General features: G+C 41.6%; 2 protein-coding genes across 2 annotated transcripts; both read left to right on the top strand.

Annotated features, from left to right (window-relative positions):
- The first annotated feature begins 137 nt into the window (after nt 1–137).
- On the top strand, nt 138–2338 carry LOC117569383 (uncharacterized). The gene is made up of 6 exons (XM_034250513.2): nt 138–702; nt 830–949; nt 1005–1056; nt 1116–1325; nt 1465–1637; nt 1695–2338. Exons 1-6 carry the CDS (start codon nt 456–458, stop codon nt 1847–1849), a joined length of 957 nt encoding a protein of 318 aa, XP_034106404.1. The 5' UTR covers nt 138–455; the 3' UTR covers nt 1850–2338.
- Nucleotides 2339–4040: 1702 nt separating this feature from the next.
- LOC117568779 (uncharacterized) lies at nt 4041–19789 on the top strand. The gene is made up of 15 exons (XM_034249617.2): nt 4041–4550; nt 10490–10970; nt 13069–13185; nt 13261–14029; nt 15109–15221; nt 15283–15629; nt 15686–15875; nt 15932–16068; nt 16128–16345; nt 16410–16485; nt 16540–16692; nt 16770–18316; nt 18380–18481; nt 18541–18644; nt 19116–19789. Exons 2-15 carry the CDS (start codon nt 10742–10744, stop codon nt 19265–19267), a joined length of 4254 nt encoding a protein of 1417 aa, XP_034105508.1. The 5' UTR covers nt 4041–4550; nt 10490–10741; the 3' UTR covers nt 19268–19789.
- The last annotated feature ends 929 nt before the right edge of the window (nt 19790–20718 follow it).

Raw genomic sequence — 20718 nt, 5'->3', positions numbered from 1 at the left:
TTTAGCTTGATATCAACTAAATGGTAGGTCAGTTTTTGAATTTACTATAATATTTTATAGTGGGGGAAATGAGTTGCTTTGTTCTACAGGCTTAACCACCTAATAAACAACATGTGTATTTATTCTTCATAAAATGTCTTCTCCCGTTACCAACCCTTTCTTAATCATTGTAATGTATTCAATTTTAAATTGTGATTAATATGCGAAACTTAATATTGTGCACCATAGAGACTCTGGGCGCTCTTGACGCACTCGATATCCCGACACGCTCTCCAGCCATCTTTCACCCCGGCTTCCCGCTCGCCGCTTGTCGCCCACGCTTAGCGCACAGCACAGAACAAATGTCATCCAATTAATCTTCATAAGAAAAAGTGAAATCAAAGACTGAAGGCGATGTGATTTCAATGTGGCCAGCAAACAGGCTGGCATAGAATCATTCAAGCGCTCCATTCAACATGTTCTTCTCCAGCGCAATAATATTCCGTTTCAAAATTGTAACACTTTGCGCTCTTAGTGTTGGTCTAGCACTTACACTAACCCAATCCGCATCCGCCGCTATCGCCGTCTCTGTCACCCCAACAACGTCGCAGGAACAACAACTGCCGCAGCGCATTTATGGTTTGCTAGATAAATTGTTCACTGGCAGAAAACTGAATGCGAGTGCCAAGTTTGCATTGTTGCTTGCCGAATTTCTGATAAAACGTGAGCCTAATGAGCTGTGTTCTCTCCACACTCTCGCACACACATACGCACATGATAGATGCGTTAACCATAAATATTCATTAATTTCACACAATGTTTGCATATATATTCATTTTCAATAATCCAGAGAAAATGCGTTATGTGGCCCCCACACGATACGACCGACAATTGTATTACCATCTGCTGCATCGCATGGATCGTCTAATGCGGAATTCAAATCAAAACATGAATCAATTGGAAAAACAAAGTAATTATAACAGTTTGTGTAGTCTATTTATTGGCTTTAACATTTGCATTTCCAGTACTGGACAACGCCTTCCAACGTAATGTGCTGCTTTTGCCACCCAGCCTGAAGTAGGAGAGAGTAAGCTTTCTCTATGTTATGCTAATTAACTAATTATTTGTTTTGATAGATATGGCGAGTTAAATGCCAATGCCGAGTACGAGCAGCTGGCCATAAATTATGACAATCTGGTTAATCGGGGTCAACCTAATAGCACACAATCGGATCGCTGCATGCGTGATATAGTTAATTTGAATCCCATTAAGTGCAAGCTCAGCCTGGACTGTCTGCAAGTGTTGACTAGCGAGGCTTCTGCGTATGGTTATCAGCGCACTCACCAGTAAGTGCAGTGTTGATGTTGTTCAACATTGGCTCAAGTCGAGCTTTGTTGTTGCTAGTTCTAAACTAATGCCACTTCAGTTATACTAGTTCAACTCTTTAACTTAGATAATAAGAACCGATAATCACTCCATTTTCAGGGTTCTACTGCTTTTTATGCTTTCGCATCATGCTTGTGCGCCCATTTTAAGTCCTCCCCAGTTGTATGAGGAGTTGGCTAAGGGTCACTGCAACGAAATTTTGAGTGAACAAAATGCTATACGTAGCCTGGCCTTGGGAATGGGCAAGTACAAGGACTTGTATTTGGAGCAAGGTAACTATGTCCAAAAATTATTAGAAATCTATAAGGTTAAATGATGATAAATTGCAGCAACAATCTGTGGTCTGTATGGTTATAATGAGTTTCTCAACTGGCGAAATGTGATGGAAATTGACAGTTGGTTTCCCGATGATGACCTCAATAACGAGCACATTAACGACTTGGCTCTGGTGTTCTATATAAATGCGCTGCTGCTGCTGCATTAAACGATGTTCGTTGCCGACGACGATGATGCTGTTTATGCTTTATATGTATTTTGCTTGCTAACTGTTGCTTCTTCTCTCGCTATCTTCCTCTCTCCCATACTTGCTAAATGCTTTATAACGGAATAAAGTGCGGCTTTATTGCTTGACAGCTTTGCTATGTCGAGTGGGAGTGAGAAAGAGTTGTATGGGCGTTGTATGCTACTTAATATTGGGGAGTGAGTGAGACAGTAGTTAATACTTTTGTTATTGAACAGCGTGAGAATGCATGCGGTTGGTTGGTTGGAAAGGGAAGAGGGGGATGGCGTGTCAGGTGCTTGTCAAGCAGACGCCATTTGTAATGTGACACATTAGATGCGCCTGGCTGCCTGGTTGATGGATGCGACGACAGCGAAGAAAGAGGAAGAGCAGGAAGACGACAACAACACTTTCCATTACAAAATGTGCTCGCATTGAAGTGGAATACTAATATTTGCCCTGACATACTCGAGAAACATGCCAACATGGAAGCCAGTCATGAGCTGTAGCTCCAGCTCCAGCTGCATGTTCAGGATTCAGACTGAGCCTGGGGTCGGGTTGGGTCGGGTCGGGATATTAATGCCTCATTTGCTGCAAGTTCCTGTTGTTGGGCTTTGAACTGCACCCACTAAGCTGCCTTGCACAAAAGAGGCCAACAAACACACACACACAGACTTACACTCGATGATATCCATGTCAGAGACCGGCCCTTTGCTCTGGTAAATGCAAAAGGCAAAAAGGACTTAGAGGCGCATTGTCGAGGGCCATGAATAGCACTGGTCATTAGCAAAGTTGACTGTCAGAGCAACAACAGCAACAGTCTGTTGTTGACTGCGAGATACCCGTCACCCATGTTAAACAAGATAATTAGGGTGATCAAAGCAACTGAATATTTATTAACAATAAATATTAAAGGAATATATTAAGATAAAACACTCTTTATAGTAACTCGTCTGTTATACCCTTCTTTGTCTTCTTATACCGGGTATAGTCACCAACAATTGCTGCTCCCCCAAAAAGAAACTCCAACTTATGCACATGGTCAAGCCAAGTCTCAGTTACACAGTTACATGGCCCCACAGGAGCTGAGGAAGAAGCAGAAGTAGCAGCAGCAGGAGTTGCGACTTGTCTATTATTTCGTTTTCATTTCTTCTGTCACTTTCTGTCATCAGCACCCCTGGGGCAACAAGAACAACAATTACAACCCTTGCAACCTGATCAGCTGTCGTTTGCTGACTTACAGCCTGCCCACTGCCCTTCATTTCTCGTCACGTCCTACACCTCGTCTTGATGTTGTTTGTTTTTACTTCTGCTGTTGCTATTGTTGTTGTTATTGTCCATGCGTGTCGTTGAGTTCATTATGGGCTTACGCAAATCTAGCGGTGTGTGGGTGTCTGCGAGTGTGTGTGTGTGTCACACTCTCAAGTGTCGGTCGCCTCTGTAGGTGTTTATTGTGATGTTAAGTTGCTGGTAAACAGCAACAACAAACTGTTGTTTAACAGAGCGCCACAATCGGCTCCTGTTGACAGCTTGGCTCTCCGCTCTCTCTCTATCTCTCTATGTGCTGTTGTTGTAACTTGAGCCCAGAATGTTTTGTATGTTTCAATTCCTTGTGTTTCTCGCATGCGCCCAAAACAAAAAGCGCTCTCTGAGCAATGGTTGTGGGTGTTTTGGGAGAGGAATAAGAGTCTGGTAGGATTGCCAGAGCAGTCAGGTAAGTCAATATCATGCGCAGCTGAGCGGAATCACTTTCATATAAAATTATTATTTCAATTGCTATAAAATAAACTTTTAATATATTTATGGTATTCATTGCAGCACGCAATTAAGCTCAGATAAATGTGTCATTTGTATATTGTTTAATTCATGCGCCTAATTGTTGTACAGTCTGACAACCCTAAACCACCCTGCCAGTTCATATTTGGCGCCTCGGATAATCACCTAACGGATACTACAACCTACAATTGCGATTTGGGCATAGTAAGAACAGTAACAACAACAACACTAGTCTTTGTCTCTCTCTCATTCTCGCTGGGTACTTTACGTTCTACATGCGTATCTCTCTGTCTCTGTCTCCGGCAACTGTGCTGCCACAGTTGGGCACTTTTGCTCGGCCAAAGAGCCAAAGAGAGTTACGTTGTTTCGCCATCGTTCCAATCAGGCAACATTTCAGTTTCGATACGCGCAGTAGTCTCCCGTCAATTAGAGTGTAAAAACGTTACGCTCCGAAACAAAAACGGCTAAGCGGAACGGAGCCGCAATACACAGACATCCTTTCGCAGGATACAACCAAAATATTACATATACACACAAACAACAACAACAAGAAGCAGAGCTGTAGCTGCAGCACAAAGCCCGAGCCAATAAATAACTAAACAAAATAAACGCGATACGAATTTGTTCATCATAGAATTTGGGGGTAATGTAAATCCCTGAAAAAAAAGCTGCAAAAATATTCAGGCAAATGTGCAATGTGAGAAAGACAGCTTAAAAAATAATTGTGTGTGCGTGTGCGTGTTTGTGTGTTGTACGTGTGCGTGTATGTGAGTTAATGTAAATACCACGAAAATCGCTGAACGCCGAAAATAAAGCAGCAAGAATCAACGAAGACGAAGACATCGTCGTCGTCGTCGTCGACGCCGTCGTCAACGAGGCGGCCACTCGCCAAAAAGCAAAGGCAATACAAGTGAGTAGCTGGTGTAGTTGTTGTAGTTGCAGAAACGAGGCGAAATGAAATAATGGAAATTTATGTTGGGCAAGCAGAGAGCGCACTTTGAAGTGCCACTTCAGTGATGGGTTGGGGGAGGGGGGTATTAACATAAGCATTACACACATACATACACATGTATGTAAAATATATAACATACACATAACATACAACTGGTATTTTTGGTTGCTGCACTCAAAAGATTCCAACAATACCCGGGCAATGCTCGCTGCTGACGTTGCTCCCTTTGTTTCCCCCCTCCACATCACTTTTGCAGTCAGTCAAATGTCTTTGATATAATGTCGCACCGCACACGCACGTACTAAAGCTGCGGCTGCTGCAATGGCCGCAGTACACACAAACACAAACAAACTCACACGCATACGAACGCAAGTCACGTTCTGCTGCTGCTACTTTTCAGCATTATTCGCTATAAGTATGTGTGTATGTGTTTGTGTGGGTGCCTGCTTTTGTTTTAGTCGCTGCTTGAAATTGCTTTTTGCTGCTGCTCAGCGCGACGTCTTTGACAGCGCGCAAGTAATATGCGCACCTGTGAATTTGCCATAAATTAGGCGCAAGCAAGCAAGCACACTTACACACAAAAACATACATATGTATATGTAAGTAGGTGTGTAAGCACATATCAAAGCATTCGACACCAACAAAAACAGCGAATAGCAAAAACGCGCGCCAAACTTTTCTGTTTACTTGCGAGTGTGTGTGTGTCGCATGCGTGCGTGTGTGTGTGTGTACTGTTACTGAGGTCAGTCTGTCATGCGTGAATTGCTCGACCGAAAACTGGCCCCATTAGACGCCCCTTTCTATTCCCTTTTGCTCTTATGCTGTCTGTCAGCCAGTCTGCTTGTCTTGCCGTCTCTGTCTGTCCCACAGTCTGACTGTCATTCTGTCTATTCGTGTATTTTGTGGTGCGCCTCCAATTGGCTCTCAACGGGCTTTGCTCTATTTACCTTATAAAAACACAATTTATTGCTGCTTTAACGATTTTTCTTCTGCGGACATTTTGTCTTGCTATCGCTGTTGTTGTTGTTGTTGCTGCTGCTGCTGCTGTTGTTGCTTTGTAGTTTTGTTTGTTTCAACTTTTCTCGTGTTTTTTCCCCTCATTGACTTTGATGCTCCTTGTTGTTTGTTTTGTGTTCCACATACATAGGAGTGTGCGTGTATCTTTATATATGTGTGTGTCTGCTTGTGTATTGGTTGTGCTGGCTTTGTGTATTAAGTTTTGCGTGACATCAACACAAAAAATCAGCAGTAGCAACAACAACATCAAAAAAGTATCCACTCCATTTAGCTAGGATATAATTTGTGCTGAGCTCGCCGCTGCTGCTGCTGATGTTGGCCTTGCCATAGTTTTAATCAATAATTTATACTATAGCATTGCAAGGAAAAACCCGCATAGAATATATACATATATGTAGGTCTCTGTTTTGTTATTCAAGATAATCACGTTGTAGTTTTCGTCCTTCCTTTGTGCGGTTAACAAAAGCAACGGTGCGTTAATGTAAAGAACTCAGGTAAATACGCTATTAGTTTACTATACACAAATATCACATATCACGATCTGCAGGTGGACATGTATTTAATTGATCCATGATTGTTATCCGTGGACAAAAGCGTCTCAGAGACTTAACATTACGAGGCTATTAACGTAACGATAGAGCAGACTGCTGTTTACAGTTTTCTAGTGTGCCAGCCGACGATCATTAATCGAAGTGTTATCGATTAAAAATGGCGATTTAACACGACAATAGCCGCTGTTGACGTAATCCTAAATACGCTGCTACTGTAGATTACGTTTTCACCATAAACTTTTCATCGCTTTAGTTATTGCTTGCGTAGTTGCCAGGTGAGATTAATTTCTACAGTTTTTATTCAAGGTTTACCCTTCTTCAAAAAATAATAAGAAAAAAGTAAACCACTTGAATTTACGACTTTTGTGCTGGAATACGACTCATAAACTTTCACATGCGCTTCGTCAAAAACTTTATCCTTACAACAAAGGGCGACTAATCAGGGCTGAGCAAGGGAGCAAGAGTGGGAACGAGAGCTGTGCCATAAATTTGCAACGCAAGATCTTAAGTGCAGGCGATTAGGTAATGACAAAGCGTCGCTTAACTATAGCATACTTTTGAGCTATGCAAAAATGTGGAATTGAAATTGTGAAGTTTTTCAGTTTATTGTTGATTCTGTCGACATGATTGTGTAATTAAATCAATGCCACTCGGCACTAATTTAGTCCCATTAGCTGCGTAATTAAGTTTCTCAACTTTTTGGCAGACAGTGCGGCAGCCAAGTGCTATTAATTTTGATTCTGCCAATACCAAATGTGTTACTCTAATTAGTTTCGGCCTGGCTCGACTAAAAAGCCTCTAAAGCGGCAAGCCACTTGCCATTTGCCACATGCCACTTACCCAGTGAGTCTGCTTTGCACAGTGCACAAAATGTTCGCAACCAAATGAGCGCACGTTTTTGCTGCGTTTACCTGAATAATGAGTTTTCATGCTGTTGCCACATGCCTCCGTTCCACCGTTGCCCCACATTCCCCAAGTGGCCCACATCACACATCGGACATGACCAACTTCAGTTTCCATCAGCAGCAATCCCGGGCCAGGTCTGGTTAAACGTATGCAATTTGAGTGAAACTCATTCAACGACAGCCTTCCAGCATTTTGGCCATTCGGAGGCGTCGTACCGGAAAGAAATGCCATTAAAAACGCAATAACACAAAATCAAAAACGAAAAAAAAAAGAAAAAATTGCACAAAACAAGTAAGAAAAGTGCAGACAAGTGTGCTCGACTACGAGATACTTGCTGCTTAACAATAATGTAGTCCTTAAGACTTCTTCAATGCATCCTAATTATTATTGTATTCATTCCAAAACTCATAGTTATTAATTTTATTTCTTAATCAATATTCTTTCTTATAATTTTTTTTTTCCTTTTTTATAATAAAAATAATCTTAATAAAGAATTCTTACTTATTATAATAAGTTTGTTGATACGAAATATTAAAAATAGTTATTAATTATATTATTTATTTAGTTTAAAGGCTACCTAATCCAAAGATACTTAAATTGACTGAACTCTTAGAGTAATTCCCAGATTAAAATAATCGTTGTTTTTCGGCTCTTCAACTTTGGAATCCCTCACATTAAAATAATATTTAGATTTAGTTGTTTGGGGCTGTAGCAATAAATTTCAACTGGTGAAAGCTAGGCAAATAATTGTTGCTAACTAAGTTGTCTCTTGCGCTTATGCTGCCCGAGATAAAGTTGTTTATAGAAACGTATGTTCATGGCCACATACTCGGCACTCTTGACACTGGCAAGGAATATTTTAGTGGGGAACTCCTCCTTCAGCCGTTTAACATTCAATTGCCACAAAGTTATAATACCCTTCTAGCTTATGGGAAGTCGGTATAAAAAATAGCAGAAGAAAAAAATACAAGATAAACTGAAACGAAATGAAAGAAAAACGAAAATATAACGTAGAGAGTGCGCAAAAATGTATAAAGAAGTACGAGTATATGTATGTATGTATGTATGTTATGTGGATTGTACAGTAGTAGTATGGTAGTATGTCAACGTTTGTGTGTGAATGTCTGATTGTGTTAGTGAATGTATGTGTGTGTGTGTGCGTGTTTAAGGCTCCAGTGCAAATAGCCAAGGTGGAAAAATCGATATAAATGAATACGGCAACATTTGGTTTGGGCTTTGGGAGCTTGAGTTTTTGGGGGGATGGTCGATGGAACACCCAAAAACTCGAGACAGTACAAATGGCGAATGCTTTTTAGCCTACCCAGCGTCCAACTTGCAAAACTTTTTGCACACGCACAGCGACGCACACAAACACAAACACAAGCACAACAACCACAACGCACCCACACACAAACAGACGCACACACACACACACACATACACATACGCGCTCTTCAACTCGCCCTACAGCCCGAGTCAGAGGCAGACGTCGCGATTTTAAGCGCAGGCATACAAAAGTTGATATAAAAATAAAGCAAAAACAAAAACGGCAAAAAAACGCAACCAACATCGAGAAAGTTACAGTTGTGAGTGCTCTACAGGGAAATACCCCGTAGCGGAAAATAACTATGGTGGGATGCACCTGTCAATGTTTGACAGCCAGTTAACAGCATGTTAAAAAGTGATCTATGCTTAACAGCAGCATTACGTTAAGCTAAGCAGCTGTCTGCTAAGCTAAGTTGCTCTCTGTTAAACTTTACAGTTGAGTGCTCGGTTGTTGCTAAGTTAATATACCCTCTTGTGTCTGTCTGTTACGGGGTATATCCGCAACAGCAACAACAACTAGCTACAGCAATAAAGAAAGATTTCATGCTGTGGCTGCAATTTTTGCCCCAGTAAGTATGCTACATATTTTTGAGCACGGGTTAAGTGCCACACACGAGTGTGCGTATGCCAGTTGTATGTATGAATATATATGTACATACATATATACATACACATATGTGCATGCATGCATACATATATACAAATATATAGAATTGTGTGTATGTATAGGTCTGTGACCCGGCTTAACAGCATTTGCACGCGTCTCTTTTTCGAACTTAGACATTTGACATTTCAATTTCAATCGGCCGAGCAAATTGCCAAAAATTCGAAATTGGAAAAAAAAATAAAAAACGAAATTGCGAAGAATGTTTTTTATACGCGCCTCCCATGGGATAACAGAGTATTATAAATTAGTGGCAGTTGAAAAACTCGAATGAGAACGACGAACTTATAAATTATATTATTGATAAGAGTCAAGAGACGAGTTGATAAAATCAATTGAGGAGTAGGTGGTATCTGAGAGCTACCACATTTGATGACAATACGCCGTAAGGTTCAAGGTAGATTAACCAATAAAGTGGAAAGTAAAATACTATTATAAGTATTCACATAATTATAGATTTGTTCACAATTAATTGCAGTTAAATGATAGGTATATGAATACAATATAATTAAATATTGACAATCAACGTATTCTTACGCAAGGTCAGTTGGATTATCGCTTCTAAGCCTGATTTATACAAACCTTCCTTTAATTACACTCATTTAATATTAGCCTCAATTTAATTGTATTCTGAAGGCTTCATTATGATCGTCATTTAGAGTATAGAGTACCGTAAGTTATTTAAGAAGCATTTGATACAGTTTGTTGTAGCTTTGTTTCATTTTATGCTACTGCTTCCTCACATGCTTAAAAACTGTTAAATGTTATCTCGGCCTATCGTGTGGATACTTTGCCGAATTGTCGTATTGATTTCTAATTACATGCATTTGCCTCACGGCGTTGGCGGTAGCGGCAACGGCAACGGCGGCAGTACTTGGCCAGAGGCAACAACTTAAGGTAGGGCCACAAAACTCACACATTCGCTCATTGCTCGTTGATGTTGCCAAGCAGGCGATCCGTGCTCATGTGTGCACCTTGCTCTATGCTGGTATGTGTGTGTGTGTACTCTGTGTATATGCTTAGGAGTGGCTCAGTCAGCCAAATAGAAACAAATTAGAGGTAGGATGGGGTCAGGCTGTCTACTATTTGTTGTGGTGGCGCGTTGCCATGACGCCGTTTATTGATTTTACTTCAGCCAACTGCCAACAGGCAAGAGTCAGAGGGAATGGAGAAGGGGAGAGTGGGGAAGGGGGTGGTGGCAAGTGGCAAGAGCCATCAGGCAAGAGCCATGAATCATGTTGTGTGGGGTCCGTGTGCGTTGCGTGTTTAGCAATTTGTGGTTATATTATAATGACCACTTGATTTGCCTGCGCCCAAGCTCGAGCCCAAAAACCCGAGCACCTCTCTCTCACGCTCTCTATCGCGGTCTCTCTCTCTCTCTGCGTCTCTATCTCACTTTTACTAATTGCTTGGCTTGTTTGATATATCAACAGGAAACAGCAGGTGAAGCAGGCACAGTCGCAGAGGCAACGTCGAGACGCATGTACGCTCCATGCTCAACGCTGGCTGCTCAACGCCGAAGTCGTCTAAAAGCGCCAGCGATCGTGTGAATCGAACGTATACTTAATAATCATTTTTGTGTGTGTGTTGTGCAACACAGCGCACCAGCTAGGCACACACATCACACACACACATTCCACACACAACGAGCCTACGCCTAGATCTTGGGGCAACACAAACACAACATGTCAACTTCAAAGCGACAACGACAACGACGGCTGCAGGCGCAGCAGGCACAGCAGGACCAACAGAAGGACGAACGAGGACAACATCAAAGGCAAAGGCGGCAGTCGAGAGTTGGCCACAGCTGGCTGCTGATTCTGTTGTTCCTGCTGCTGTCATTACTGGGGGATCATCAGCACTGGGCAGCCAGCGGCAGCAGCATTGTCGAGCCAGAGGAGGCGGCATTTCAAGGTATGTAAAACACAAACACACACACACCCACACATGCCCAAAACCCCGCCCTCAAATCCTTTGTGAAGTGTCTAATTGTGCAAATTTTGAGGCCATGTGAAAATTGAGCACGACGAGCATATCAATAAGTGAAGTGAAGAGAAGTAAAATGAAGTGGAGTGAAGGGCCTGCCTTCCACACTGGATCTGACTCTGTCTGAATGCCTGTCAGTCTGGCTTTTGGCTTTGACATTAATGAGTGACTTAATTATGCGTTGCACACATACACACACACACACACACACAATTAGACTGCCCCTTCCCAGCTCTCTTGTCGCTCACGTGACAGGCCCGTCAGTTGTGGGCACACAGAGCGAAAAATCAATGCGTTTCGTTGACAAAAACTATGCTGTACCCAAGTGAATACTAATTTCCGCAACCAAAAATTTCCATTGCAGCAAAAACTTCTTCCGTAAATTTTAAATGTAACTTAATTCAAATCAAATTTGACAATTCTTATCATATTGAAAATAGGATTTAAGCCCACTATTTAAATCACAACTTAAATAAATCATTTATGTAATTGACTACTTTGAACTGATTACGTGATTATCAAATTTTTACAAGATTTTCCAAATACCATATATCGTAAAATTTGCACACCGGACATTGTCGAATTATTTAGCACTCCCTTTTTGTTGTTCATGCATTGTTCCCATTCGAAATTCATATTAGAAATATGAAGCTTCAACAAAGCTAAGAGTAAAAGTTTTATGTTTGGTTTTCTGTTACCAAAATGCAAAATGGACAGAGACAAAAATACAAAAATGATGAATGTTTTCAATTTGTAGTGTTAGTTTTCTCACTGTGTATGTACATAAATTATCGTTGTTATGCAATGTTTTTGTCAAATTTTCCGACTTTTTGGAAATTCCCTAGCTGCTTTCCGCTCCACCACTCTTACCATTCACCTTGTTGCCTCTCGCACATCATTCGCCAGTTGTCAGCGTATTTGTTGATGTGCTGCTGCCGCTGACACTTCGATTTCAATTGCATGCAATATGCGATTTTTCAATTTCAATTTGAATACGCAATGGCACACGACAAGTTGAAAACTCAACTGCAGCCACAGCTCCAGCAACAGTGGACGTATGCGGAGGCGGGGAAACATGGCAAAGAGAGCGCCACACATGTGGCACACACACGTATGCAAATGTGCCGAGTGTCCAGTGCACTTTAATCGGCAGCACATAGTTGCTTAATCAACTAGCAACCACACACACACACTCACACACATACATATACAAATACATAGAAAATGTGTGTGTGTGTGTGTGTGTGAGTTGTGCTTTAAGCGTGTAGTTGGCAAGTTGCGTGTTCTATTTAATACAATGGAAGCCAGCATGACGTAAGTGTTGAACAAACAGCAAAGTAGCAAGTACAAGTAGAGCGAGGAGCACTCACTACACAACTACTTTACGGCTGACTCGTTACTAGCACTCCGTTACTCGTTACTTGATAATACACACTAATATTGATGTCAAGTGATTGCATAGGCGGAGATCGAAAAGTAACCGCAAAAGTAGCATTCCAATTCTTTGCTTTGCTTTCATTGCGGTCACACTCAATCGCCATTTTGATTTTGTGCCGAATAAAATGCCATTGCATTCTTTTAGGCTAGCGCATTTGCATTGCATTTGCAGAGAGGAAGATATTTATTGAAAATACTCAGAAACAAAGCCACTGACATTTGCAAACTGAAGCTCAACAGTTGCAAATAGCCTTGCTAGCTTAATGTTGGCTCGATGCCAAGCACACATAAATGAACAGAAAAACAGGCATAGCATTTGGTCGAAATGTCTGCTTTGTTGGCTGTTTTTGTAAATGTGGCCAATGCGTAGCAGTAAATTACGGACATGACTCTGCCCCTAAGTTGGTAAAGCTCATTAGAATTTATTGCGGACACGTCGGTCACACCCAAAACGACAGACCGAATGTGAATGTGTGCCCATATGTGCCCCGAAAATTATTAACTCGACTTGACACACACACACAAACGTACACTGAGACATACAAGTACTTAAATTGCTTTTATTTGCCCATACAAATACGATTGCCAGGTCACTGTGGTCACACCAGCCCCTGTGAGCAGCTCTGCTATGAGATCCACGATGGCATGTACGAGTGCGATTGTATCGAAGGCTACGAGCTGAACAAGAATGGTTACAGCTGTCAAGGTGCGTCCTCCTACTCAAACACGCAATTATTTCAATTATAATCTATGTAAATGTCTCCTGGTCTCATTCTCGTAGTCATAAATACGACAAGCAGCGGCGCCGATGGCCATGGGAAGTCCGATGAGGATGTGTTGTATCAGAAGGGCGCCTCGTTTAGTGCCAAGTTGGCCAACGATAAATCCCGTTTTGCAGCCACAGGCTCAGATTCCAATCAGGATTCCGATAGCGATTCAGCTGCAGATTTGGATATCGATAACAATAGCGATAGTTACGATTACAACGATGAGATTGCGGATGGAATGCAGTTGCAACAGCAGCAGCAGCAACAGCAACAGAAAGTCAATTCAAACGATTATTACATATCAGCCGAAAGCATTAGCTTCAATTCGGAGAACGAGAATGAGAATCAAGAATTGGATGCCGGCGACTTTAAGGTGGCATCCACAGCTGGCACCACGACCAGCAGCAGCACACCACGCAGCAGCAGCACAACAACGGTGACGACAGCAACAAGCACCGCAAAGACAGCTGCTCCACGCAATGTGGTGGACTATGCTGATGAGAGGGACGTGGAAGTGGATGGAGATGTGGACGAGTATTATAGCTACAAGTCGGACATGTCCATTTATGACGATGTCAATAATAATCAATTAAACTTAAGGCGCAATAGCAATACTAACAGCAACAGCAATTCGCATACATATCAAATGACTAGCAACAACAACAACAACAACAATAATAATAATAACAACAGGAACAAGGTCGCAATGCATATCAATAAAAATGCTGCCAATAGCAATATCATATCAGATAAAACAACGACACCAGCACCGACAGTCAGCAGGTGCGTAGCGATAAGCGTTTCGATTTTAAATTCGATAAACGATATATAAGAAAGCCAATGTAGTAGTGCTGAATAATAGCCTCTTTCCACCGCACGGTTTTCTTTGGTTTTCTTTGGTTTTTTCACGTTCAGGCCGAATGTTACGTTCGCCCCATGTAAAAACCCATAAGAAAAAAAGTCGGTTTTTCTACGTTCGCGAGCTACGTAGAAATAGCGAACGCACTTTTTGGGTAATTATGCGATATTTTGATCGATATGACAACGAAAAAGAGCTCACCACTAACAAAACAGCTGACATTAAAGTGCGCCAAGGTATGAAAATAGAAAAATAAAAAATTTTATTTTGCTTTTTAAAGCAAATTTTTTATATTTTAGATGAGCCAAAAAACTCGAAAGCCGCCAATATCGTGGAGTGGCATCCACAAGGCTATGTTGTTCGAGTTATGGGAGGAGAAATGTAGTGCCTTTTTTGGCCAATCCACAAAGGCGCTCCACAAGGATGCCAAACTCCTCCCTATTAATTCGAAAATTATCTTCAAAAAATGATTCGTTGTTTCCAGGATCATCGCGCTCCTAAAAACACCCATGCCGTTGCTAAAAAGTAAATGTATTTATGTAAATATTACATTGCTGCCAGCAATGGCCTATACTCTATACTTCGCTAATTTTCCCTCCACTTCGTTAAAATCCTCATAAAAATTCTGCAATTTAATAAAATTTTCCATTTTCAAATGCGCGTGCTGTTTTTTGAAATGTTTGCCAACTCGTGTTTACATTTGAACAGCTGATATTTCAGAGCGGCCATATTGAAAAATTTACCGTTGCCCATATTTTTCGGTTCGTGCAGATGGAAACCCCGAAACGGGACTTTAAAAAACGTAGAAAAACTGAGTGAGGTGGAAAGAGGCTATAAGTTCGTTTGTTCATTTCTGTTCCGTGAACTAAGAAGTTCTTTTTATTTGAACAATAACGAACTTTGGATCAAAAGTGAACAGTGGAACATGAACTTGTTCGATATATGTAATTTTTCGCTTGTTATCGATCGTTATTTATATGATTATCCTTATTTTCTACAACAGCCCACTTTGCAATCTGGACTGCGGCGCAGAGGGCATCTGTGCTCTGGAGGCTACATCGACCGTTGCACGCTGTCTGTGCCCCTTTGGCAAGACAGGCAATGGCTGTCTCGAAGGTAAGTGCTTAAATTCATTATTTATTGGCTGTTTTCTAATTGGTTAATCTTGTGTGTGCAGATATTAGAGCGCATGTGCCACGCTTTGCAAAGCGCTCCTGGCTGGCATTTGCGGCGTTGCATGGCGCCTATAAGCATGTGCAGCTACGGTTGGAATTCCGTCCAGAATCCTTTGACGGCATCATTTTGCTGAGCGGGGAACGTGATGATTTAACCGGTGATTTTATGGCACTATTGCTTAACAAGGGCTTTGTAGAGTTCTGGTTCGATTGCGGCTCCGGTGTGGGCAGCGTGCGTTCCAGGGAGACGATTATGCTGAATGAATGGAACTCGGTTATCATCTATCGTCACCGCTGGGATGCCTGGATGGTACTCAATCATGGCACCAAAGTGCAAGGCCGATCGAATGTAGGTTCCGCACTTGTTGAGTTGTTAATATTGTCTAATATTACTCTAATTTGCAGGGCTTATTCTCACGCATCACTTTTCGAGAGCCGGTCTTCCTTGGCGGGATTGGCAACATTACCGGACTGGCCAAACGTTTGCCTTTAGCTGAAGGCTTTGCTGGGTGCATACGTCGTTTTGTGGCCAACGAGCATGATTACAAGTTCACGGAGCATCCGCTGGGCGATGTCATCAATGGCTTTGATATACGTAAGTCAATAGCTATTGAAGTAATGATTTTTCTATAATTTGTATTGTATTGGCAGAGGACTGCTCGACGGACAAGTGCGTGCGTTATCCTTGCCAGCATGGTGGCAAGTGTTTGCCCTCAGATCAAGGCGCCGTCTGCCTTTGCCCCATTGGCTTTGTCGGCGATCTCTGCGAAATACGCATGGATCTGCAGGTGAGTAGCTGGCAATCCTTTTATATTTAACATTTTCTAAACATCATTTACTTTTCCAGGTACCTGCCTTTAATGGCTCCTCTTTTCTGCGCTATGCGCCACTGGGCAATAGCGCGCTCATTTGGCTGGAGCTGAAAGTCATACTGAAACCCGAGCAGTCCGATGGCCTAATACTTTACTCTGGGCCGGAGCATCGTGGAGACTTTATAGCACTGTATTTGCATGATGGGTTCGTGGAGTTTGCATTTGATCTCGGCAGCGGTCCCGCAGTGGTTCGGTAAGTTGCCTTTACAGATGGTTGTTAATCAGTAACTTGACTTTTGCCATCTTGCATCAAGCAGCAGTGAGTACTCGCTTAGCCTGGGACAATGGCACACCATCAAGATCTCACGCACAGCGCGTTTGGCCGTGCTCAAGGTAAGTCAAGTGATTACGCTTTGTTATCCTTGCTAAACCTATTTGCTGCTGTAGATCGATCAGCATCAGGAGGTCATGACCATTTCGTCGAATGGCTTCTGGCATCTGTCGTTGGCACAAAATCTGTTTGTGGGCGGTGTCAATCATGTGGACCACTTGCCGCTGGACCTCAAGTACAAGTCCTTCTTTGTGGGCTGCATACAACGCGTAAGTTCATGGTTGCAAACGCATCCTTGTGCTCAGTTTCCTCTTCAACTAACCAGACTATTGTAATTTCTGCATAGATTGACATCAACGGCCATTCGCTGGGCATTGTGGCGGAGGCATTGGGTGGCAGCAATATTGCCAACTGTCCGCATGCTTGTGTCGCCCGTCCTTGTGGCCCGCTAGCCGAGTGCGTGCCACAAATGGAGAGCTACGAGTGCCGTTGCAGCATCTACAACGAGCGTTGCAACAAGGCAGCTGAAGTGCCGCCCGAGCAGCTGCCAGAGCTATCGCTGCACAAGTCACACAATGGCAAACCACTTGAAGGCAAACAATACAAAGGAGTTGACGCGACAGCAGCTTCACTGCAGCCGCTCTCCAAGAAACTGTGGACGCACAAGAAGCATGCCACAAAGCGTAAGAATTTGCACAAGCACAAAACAACACCTGGCACAACAACAACAACAACTACTACTACGACAACGACGACAACGCCGAAGCCCACAACGACAACAGCAACAACTCCCTCTACAACGAGCAGCACAAGACAATCGGCAGCATTAGGAGTGGTGGGGGGTGGTGCGCCTAGCAATGAGGAAATCGAAGATGATATCATTTTCCGCTTTGTGCACGAAAATGCAGGCATGCAAAATGCCGCACAACAACATGCCACAAGCAGTAGCAAGGCAACAGTAGGCGAGGGTAAAGGCGAGGCAAAGCAGCAGCGCAAGAAGCAGCCGACACTCTTTGACAGCCGGGGCAAGCATGTGGGGAAGCAGCATGTCAGCAAGCATGAGCACCACCAGAAGCCGAATGCCTTTGCACACAAACTGAGTCGTTTGCCCACCCACTACGAAAGTTTCCAGACAAATCCGGACAGCGATATACTCACGTTTGATGATAACAACGATTGGATAGCCAGTCTGCAACAGCAGGAGTATGCGGATGCCATGGCAACCGGTCAAATGGGCAAGACACAGCAGAGTGCTAGTTTGAGTTCAGCTGCTGACGATGATAACACTGACAATGTGAATCCCAGTTCGAATCAAGAACAGGATACGGATGTCGATGCTGATGCAAGTGGCTTTGTGTTTGATGAATCCCTATTTGACGCCACCGATGGCACCGAGGATTATCAGCGGAAACAGCTCGCCCAAGACATGAAACGCATCATGTCGAACACGCACACGCATTCGCATTCTCCGCCCAAGCAGCAACCACAAGCGCCTGTGGCCATTGAACCTCAGTACAACGAGGATTACAGCGATGATGAGTTGCTAACGCCAGTTCTTAAGTCAGAGGCAGAGGCTGCAATTCCAGCTGCGCCTGCAGCACCCAGTACACCACAAACCCACACTGATTGGAGTCTATTGAAGAAGTTCGATCTGTCTGCGGAACATCAGTCTCAAGTGCAGAGTGTACGCAAGAATTTTGGAGCCTGTTTTGCCGGCACCGACAGCTATTTTCACTACAACGATGCGGAAACCATGAGCCAAGTGATTAGCTACAATATCGATTTGAATCTGCGCATCAAGACGCACTCGGAAAATGGTGTCATCCTGTGGACGGGACGACAGGGCACCACAGACGAGCACGATGATTACTTGTCGCTGGGCATTGAACAGGGGTAACTATTAAAATCAAATATCAATAATAATTGTATTTAATTTGACATTATTATGCTCTACAGTTACTTGCACTTCCGTTACGATCTGGGCGCTGGTGAGCTGGCAATACGCTTCAACGGCACCAAGATCAGCGATGGACTCTGGCATCGTGTTAGGGCCATAAGGTAATTCGGTGTGCCTCCCTTTTGAGAATGCAAACTAAAGATCTTATTTCATATTACAGAAACTCTCAGGAAGGTTATCTGGAGGTGGATGGACGGAAGACGCTGACGCAGCATTCGCCTGGCAAGATGCGTCAACTTAATACCGATACTGGGCTTTATGTTGGTAAGTGGCTTTATTTATGACAATGAAAGCACAGCACAAAAGAAATGAGTTAAGAGGCTAAGATTATAATTAATTTCCCTTCAGATTTATGTTTGCAAGTGGATTATATACATATTTGCATATATAATAACATACCAAGAATGACTTTCTAAGTACTGAACGCATAGTTTATATTGAAATATTGATGAGGCTGAAATTAGAAAACAATATAATTGTACAGATTTTCCTTGAAATTGATGTTTCTTAGTAGATGTGCTTCTTATACATATAATAACTTGTTATATTTGACTGACTAAACTATAAAGGCACAGCTCAAACGGTTTTATGTTAGGAGGCTGAAATTGTAGCCTAACATACTTAAGATTTCGCTTAAAATTTAATAGTATAAACAAAATGAATACATGAAAATATATAGTATATTATACATTTTTAAATATTTGTATTAACATATCTTCTCGTTCTTCCTTGCAGGTGGAATGCCCGATGTAGCATACTTTACGCATCAGCGCTATTTCAGCGGCATTGTCGGCTGCATATCTGAGATTGTTTTGGCTGGAGATAAACTCAACTTTGATCCGAACACGTTGGGCACGGCGCACAACGTGGAAACCGGTCTACTATGAAACGCTGCACTTACGCCTCAAGACTTTTGATATCAACTAGTTTAAATGTTATTTATGTTTTCATTTATAAATGTTTACAAAATATGTCTTTTTCGTTTTGTGTTTGTACAAAGACGCTTTTAAATATCAATTGAGAGAGAATTCGATGAGGGTCAAATGGAGGGAATTTTTTTACGCCAAGTGAGATGAAATGAAACCTAAGAAAAAATCTAGTGCATAAACGAAACCCATACTACATAATATAGTGCATACATATTGATTATATACAACAAAAAAAAAAACAAAAATATATATATATATTTGAAAAAAGAATGGAAAACAACCCCCTCCCAAAAAAAAAAAAAAATAAATAAGGCATGCTTCACATAGCCTGTGACTGTCAATACTTCAGAATGGAATAGTTTATATATAACTTTAGCAAAGATTTATAAAAACAAAAGAAAAAACAAACAAAAAAGAAAAAAATATGCGACGAATTATCTATGAACAAATGTAGAAAAATGAGGAAAAAAGAAAAGAAAACGAGTGTGCACATGTTTTATGTCCATTTTAGCGCTTGTTTTTAAGTGAACGTTACGCTTTATGTGCAGAGCTGCCAGACTTTTTGTAAGACAAACACAACATAAACACACATATACGCTCTCACTAACTGACAGTCACTCATACACATGCATACATATTGGCAACACTTTCGTTTTTCGCATTGCTGTACCTTAAGAAACTATAAACTGTACATTCTGTACTTATTGACACTTCTTGGAAGTTCTTTAACTGTATTGAACAAAAACAACAAACAAACAAAGTAAACAACAACAAAGACAAAACAAACAAAAATTAAGAAAGAGAAGATGGTAAACAAACTTAATAAATGGTAAGTTAATAAATGTTTAGCGTGTATTAGTCTGTAAGTTAGCACACAAACACTTGAACACTCACTCACACACACACTACACACACATACACATGCCTGCCTATGTAAACTTTTATATAACTAAACACACCAAAGAAAGAAAAGGACAACAACAAGAAACATACGTAAGCTTTACATGACACTTTCACTCGCATACATACATACACACGCAACACGCGCTGAACCAGAATTGAAATATGTGAGCGATTTTTAACAATTTATACTACAAATACAACATACAACATCAACAAGAACAACTAGCTAAAACGAAAACAAAATACATAAGCAATTAAACAATCCCATAGCGAAATTTTTAAAAGCTAACAACATAAATCATAAAACAAAAAGAAAACTAAATTAGCCTGTTGACAAAAATTGTAAAAGAAATGCAAAGTACACGAAGTTTGTATTCATTTTATGAGTATGATTTTGTAGCTTAATAATAACATCTACGTACATAGCTATATAAACATACAAAATACTTATGCGTAAATATAAATATATAAATATGAGAAAAACTATAGTGAAAAAAGAAACGTAA

Source organism: Drosophila albomicans, chromosome 3, assembly GCF_009650485.2.
Source record: "Drosophila albomicans strain 15112-1751.03 chromosome 3, ASM965048v2, whole genome shotgun sequence".
NCBI classification, from domain to species: domain Eukaryota; kingdom Metazoa; phylum Arthropoda; class Insecta; order Diptera; family Drosophilidae; genus Drosophila; species Drosophila albomicans.
Note: the sequence above shows the minus strand (reverse complement) of the source record. Positions and strands in the feature narration are given on the sequence as shown.

Coding starts and splice junctions, on each gene's coding strand:
- LOC117569383 (XM_034250513.2), top strand. CDS start 456: ATGTTCTTCTCCAGCGCAATAATATTCCGTTTCAAAATTGTAACACTT. Junction 950..1,004: donor GAATCAATTGGAAAAACAAA/GTAATTATAACA, acceptor TTGCATTTCCAG/TACTGGACAACGCCTTCCAA. Junction 1,326..1,464: donor GGTTATCAGCGCACTCACCA/GTAAGTGCAGTG, acceptor CTCCATTTTCAG/GGTTCTACTGCTTTTTATGC.
- LOC117568779 (XM_034249617.2), top strand. CDS start 10,742: ATGTCAACTTCAAAGCGACAACGACAACGACGGCTGCAGGCGCAGCAG. Junction 10,971..13,068: donor AGAGGAGGCGGCATTTCAAG/GTATGTAAAACA, acceptor TACGATTGCCAG/GTCACTGTGGTCACACCAGC. Junction 18,482..18,540: donor CATCGTGTTAGGGCCATAAG/GTAATTCGGTGT, acceptor TTCATATTACAG/AAACTCTCAGGAAGGTTATC.